At 32.7% G+C, this 6,123-nt stretch overlaps 1 protein-coding gene across 1 annotated transcript; it reads right to left on the reverse strand.

Moving 5' to 3' along the window:
- Window positions 1–3,335: 3,335 nt before the first annotated feature.
- LOC103494058 (pentatricopeptide repeat-containing protein PNM1, mitochondrial) lies at window positions 3,336–5,132 on the reverse strand. Its single transcript, XM_008455078.3, has one exon. It carries the CDS (start codon window positions 5,018–5,020, stop codon window positions 3,452–3,454), a length of 1,569 nt encoding a protein of 522 aa, XP_008453300.1. The 5' UTR covers window positions 5,021–5,132; the 3' UTR covers window positions 3,336–3,451.
- Window positions 5,133–6,123: the final 991 nt, after the last annotated feature.

The following is a 6,123-nucleotide window of genomic DNA, read 5'->3' on the forward strand; positions in this document are numbered from 1 at the left end:
CTTTATTTTCTTTTTTGTTATTTGCATTTGATTTATTATGTCCATTTCATGCTCTCTCTCTCTCTCTCTCTCTTTTTTTTAATTAATATCCAATCATTCAATTCTATACATTGATTTAAACTCTAATTAGATTTTTGTGATTCCTAAACTCAAATAAATAAATAAAATTCCGTTTAGTAATATTTTAGTTTTGAGTTTTCTCTTTTGTTTTTTTTTTTCCCTAAATTTATGGTTGCTTTTTTTTTCTTTCATCTTTTTATAGTTATTTTCTAAAGAAATTATGGATCCAAGTTTTAAAAGTACATTAAAAACTTTTTTTTTATTACTATTACTTTTAATTTAAACTTGATTTTTTAAAATATTAGTTGAAAATAGAGGTGAGCATTCTAGCTGAAAATTCGTGCAAATGAAAGGTCGATCGAAGGTAAGGAGAGAATTGGTTGGTATTGATTTGAAAAAATCTGAACCGACACACTTTTTTTTTTAAAATTCCAAAAGCTTCAAATGACCTAAATATTTGTACTTCTTCATGATCGAGATCGATTTGAACATTTATTAAATCGACCATTGTTAGTTCGATTGTGGTTTTATCGAAAAATTGACTCCGATTTATACTCACCCCTTGAAGATAGTACGTTTTTGTATATTCATTTGTCTTTTCAAATATAATTATGCATTTTACAATTTTAAATCGTAAAATATGAATTACAATAAAAAATATAAAAAACACTATCCTCAAAATTGTACTATGTGGATCACGTAATACAAAAACAATTTTCAAAACAACGTTCAAATTACCTACCAAACCCTATGAAATTCAATGTTGTTTAATTATATAAACAATTCAACTTCAATAGTGTTATCGTTGAAATTTGCATATTTGTAACGTAATTTTATCTTCTATCTTCGATTTTTACAATCATTAAGTAACTCTAAATTCTTCTCTTTCACTTTTATTGAAAAATTTCATCAAACAACCTTGCTACCTAAACACAAATTTATTGATACTTCAAACAAAATCAATCGAATTATATAATTTATTCAACGGTGTTGACATAATTGTTTAATATATAAATACACACATATACTAAAATATTACCAAAATTTTGGACCCATTTAATTCAAATGGACATTTGACATCCAAATTCCTAAAAAGTACAGATCAATTGGTTTTTCAACTAAACTCCACGATTGATTTAGTAAATATTCAAACGGAAAACTTTCGATCAATCGATTAAATCTTTTTAAAAATTTGAGAAATTATCGTTTAAAAACGCCAATTTAATCTCTCCTTATCTCCAACTTCCTTAAATTTTGATATGTCGATTCGAGTTTTCAATCTATCAGGTCCATCGTTAACTCCTTGTAAATATTATTATTTTATTTATTCAATTAAAGGACAAGATTTTTCTTTATTTAATTATGAAATTGGAGTTAATTATCATAAGATGGCTAATGTATTTCAACATTTTCTTTCTTTTTTCTTTAAATAGATTTTGTGGATTATTTAATTAGTGGAAAGTTCATATGATTTGCCGACACTCTTGTGGGACATGTCATGCTTATGTTTGAAAAATGCTGGAAAATGTTGATTAATTTGGAAAAAAAAACACACACACAATTGGATTCCAGCATTGCCATTAACAATTAAATGTTGCTTTCAAATGTGCCAATAAAATCAATAAAAATATATCAATAAGGATAATAATAATAAAATAACCTAAGTTAATTAATAAATACTTGGATAAATTTTAATTTAAACCTTCAATTCCATCAAACAAGAGCCGAACACTTGATTACAGACAACAATTTGAAGCCAAAAAGTGATGTAAAAAACTCTACAAAATTTACTAATTTCATTAGTATCAAATTTTGCACAAGTTTAAGGTTGATTAGTCTTAATTAACTACAGTCAAGAACTCACAAAATTAGAACTTAATTGGGTCAAGTTTTCTTTGAGATCTCATCAAATTTACATTATTCATATGTTTTATAACATAGTTAAATACATGTGAGAACATTTTTGTAACAGTTTTTCAAACAGAAAACTTACAATTTTCCGAGTTGAAAGTTGAAATTACAAGACAAATTTCAGTTAGGAATACTATTCACCAATTCTTTTTTCAATAGATTGAGAATTTGAGTATTCACCTAAATGAACTTGATTTTGCAACGTCTATTATTTTTAAAATATGATATTAGGAACTACGATCTATCAAGAAGTAGATGACAGTATACAAATTATCAAATAGTTCTAAAAAAATTAGTCCAGAAAATGCAGCATGATGCTGTGAGGTATGGGGGGCAAATCCAACTAAGATCAAAATTTAATGAACTACTTCCTCGCAATATAACATGGAATCACTTTGGAATAGTACAATCTTAATATAAAATGACAAACGATGAGCTTCGGAATGCTAATTCGTCTTTTGTGAACGAAGTTTGTAATAATCAATTAAGTATAAGATTCATTCTTTAGGAGTGGACTCCAGCATACTTCATAGTCTCAACCTCTCAACTAATCTTTTGCACGTGTGACGTGTCCCATATATAATTTTCAAATTTCTTTCTAAAAGCTTGGTTTCTTATTGAAAACCTAATTTTGAAGTTGTACTCATCGCATTTTCGCGACGGATATTGATCTAAAATAGTGCATCTAATATGTATTCTGAGTGAATATTTTGATTCTATATGACTATACATCTTTTGTTTTCTTTATTTGTCGAATTCATAACAAACACAATCATAAATAACAAAAAAAAAACATGCCAAAGAAAAAGCATTCTTAGTAAAATGAACTGATATCATCAACAAAGCGCCACTTGGAAGCAATTTTCAATGAGAAATCAATAAATTCAAACACAACATGAGATGTAAGAACTTGATGAAATTTACCTGACCTGATGGCTGTATGAAGATAGCCTTCCACAATGGGTCAATTTTCCATGAATAAGCCTATAATAAAACAGCGATAATCGGTAGGATGGTCGACAAGACACAAAGCCAAACATGGTCAAATTTCAACAAGAATATTGTGAGTCATCATCACTAAGCGATAACTGATTAAAGCAAAACCAGCTATATTTTAGAAGTACTAGTAACTTCCTCAGCGTCAGTTAAACCAAATATGAACAAGCAGTACCTTCATTTTACTCCATGTGTATAGATATTATGGCATTAAAAACAATGTAACACTCTTTTCAAGGTACATTTTCCTAAACCAACCTGGAATTTTGATCCACCAAAGTTCGACCTTGTTCCTTTTGTCCAATATAATGAAATGACATGTCAGCTGCCATTTTCCTGTATCAGTTTCAGCTAAACACAACAGGGCAAAATCAAAAACCTCTTATTTCTCTGCTGCTAATATTATAAAGGGAAGGAGGGGCAGATGCAAAAGAATGGATAAACAAACATCAATTCATATGCATTAAATTATAGGGCTACATTATCAAAATGCTCTACGCATCCCTTTTTTCGGTTTCTTGACAAAACTCAATCGAATTTGCTTCAGACGTCGCCTCTTTCTCGCCATTTTCTCCGGCAATGTCTCCCTCTTCTTTGCAACCTTCTTTACCTTTGGCTTCTTCATATATTTTGGATCCACCTGATATGCTTTTGGAGTAACTGGTACTCCCCGTTTTTGAGCTTCGTTAAAGAGTGAATTCGCTTTGTCCAAACGATTATGGGCACAAAGTTTTCCCATCAATAGATCATATGTCTTAATCCCAGGTTCACACCCATCCTTCTTCATCTTTGCGAATACAACCAGAGCATGATCAATTCTCTCAATCCCACACAAAATTTTCATAAATTCATAATAAGCCTTCTTATCAAGTGCATCTCCATACCCGACAGACTTCATCCTGTCAATCATTTCATCCCCCTCTCCCGTTCGCGCCGCTTGATACAAACTTCTAATCAATATGAGGAACGTTTCAGCATTGGGATGACATCCCCATTCCCCCATTCGATGAAACAAATTGACTGCATCAGTAGTTCTCCTAATCTTGCACAAATTATTGATCAGCACATTGAAAGTTTCAACATTTCGTGGAACCCCACGACAATCCATTTCCACCAGAATTTCCTCAGCTTCAGAATGAAGTCGAAACGGATCCTTTTTCCTACAAAGTTTGCAAACACAATCAAGTAAAGCATTATATGCCGTTGTCCCTAACTCAAACCCGCCCCTGTACATCTCACCCGCTAGCCTTTTCGCTTCATCAAGTTTCTCATTCACACACCATCCTTTGATCAGAGTATCGCATATTGCTTCATCGGGGAAAAATTCATTAGCCAAGTCTTTGACCATCTTTTCAGCATGGCTCCCGAACCCATTTTCAGAAAGCTTCTCCACTACCATCCTAAGCGATTTTTTATCCCTCTTAAGCCCGTAATTCTTCTCCATCGTCTCAAAAAATGAGATTAACTTAGTGGGTCGCCCAGCACGAGCGAACCGATGAATAGACGACTCAAGGGTTTTAGGCCCATTGATCCCTAAACCTTTCGCAAGGACTTCATGAACCGCATTGAAATCTTTTCTACGACCAAAGTAATCAACAAAATACGATATAGTTTCATCAGTGTGATGAAAATCAGGATTCGATACTAACCATTCGTTAAACCCTAACACTGTCCGGCCAGCTTCCGATGAGAGATTGAGCGTATTACGAACCAACTCCGGATTCGGTTTAACATGCGAAAAGCTAAGTTGAAGACGCTGTGTAATGGGAAGAGGATCCGAATCAGGGTCTTTGAGAAGCTCGGATGCAAGTGATTGCGATGTTTGATCCACGTCATTGTTGCCAGATTCGGAAGAGAAGGAATGAGAAAGTGAGAGATACAAGGGAGAAGAAAACCTTAACGCCGCCCCATGATGTCGGAAATGGTGGAAGAGAGACGTCAAATTTCGATGTAAAAGAACAGTCCTAGCAGAATCGTTCAAGGAATTCGTAGAAGATGAAGATAGAGATCGAAGAAATAAGCTTCGAAGTTGCAGATACGGTAATGGCGGCATTGTTGAGAGCTCCGAGGAGGAAAATAAAAACGGAACTGAGCTCAGAAGAACGCTAATGGAAGGAGGAAGCAAAACGAAAAAAACCTAAGTGACATTTTAGATACTGGGCTGGGCCGATAATGTGTCTTGTGTAGTAGGGGTGTTCGTAAAATATTTAAAAACCCAACTGATTTGACATATTCGACACGGTTCGATTTTGATTCGGTTTGACACAAACGTACAATTAGATTCATTTTCTTATGAGACTTTTTTTCTTTTTGCAGTACAGTTTTAACTTAAAATCGAACCAAACCGTGAAGGTTTATTCAATCCTAATGTGAAATATGATATTAGAAACTAGGATCTAACAAGAGGTGGATGACAAACAATATACAAATCATCAAATAGTTCTAAAGAAAAAAATATAGAAAAAGCAACATAATGCAGTGAAGCTTCAAGATTTGAGGATTTGCAGCATCTTATGAAGGCCAAATCTTACTAAGATCAAAATTTAATGAAGTACTGACTACAAAACTACATGTAACATGGAAACACTTTAGAATAGTACGACAGTCTTAACATAAAATAGCGAATGATGAGATTCTGGAAGGCTAATTTGTCTTTTGTGAACGAACGCGTTCTAATTATCAACTAAGCATAAGCTTTATTCTTTTGGACTGGACTATGTTGTACTTCATAATCTCAACCTCACCTAATCTCTTGCTCGTGTACATGTCCAATATTTTCAAATTTCTCCCTAAAAGCTTGGTTCCTTATTGAAAACCTAATTTTGAAGTTGCACTTATTACACTTACGATATTGATCTAAAATAATGTTCTATATGAACTCTCAAAACCTATAAGTGCATCTAAGATGGTTTCTGAGTGAACTATTTTAATTTGATTTTTTGTTACCATACACCTTTTGGTTTTTTTTTATTTGTCTAATTCATAACAAAAACATAAGCAAAAGCAATTTTCACTCAAACAAAAATAGAATTCTTCTTAATCGAACGAGCTCATGCTTCATCCGTCAATCAATTAGAAACTAGGCAATAATCATTACCTTATCAACTGTCTTAAGTTTCTCGTCGGTGTTGTATATGAGGAAGTCGTATGACATAT

This window comes from Cucumis melo, chromosome 2, assembly GCF_025177605.1.
Source record: "Cucumis melo cultivar AY chromosome 2, USDA_Cmelo_AY_1.0, whole genome shotgun sequence".
NCBI classification, from domain to species: domain Eukaryota; kingdom Viridiplantae; phylum Streptophyta; class Magnoliopsida; order Cucurbitales; family Cucurbitaceae; genus Cucumis; species Cucumis melo.

Bases quoted from the DNA above. Each gene is read 5' to 3' on its own strand.
- LOC103494058 (XM_008455078.3), bottom strand. From the start codon at position 5,020: ATGCCGCCATTACCGTATCTGCAACTTCGAAGCTTATTTCTTCGATCT.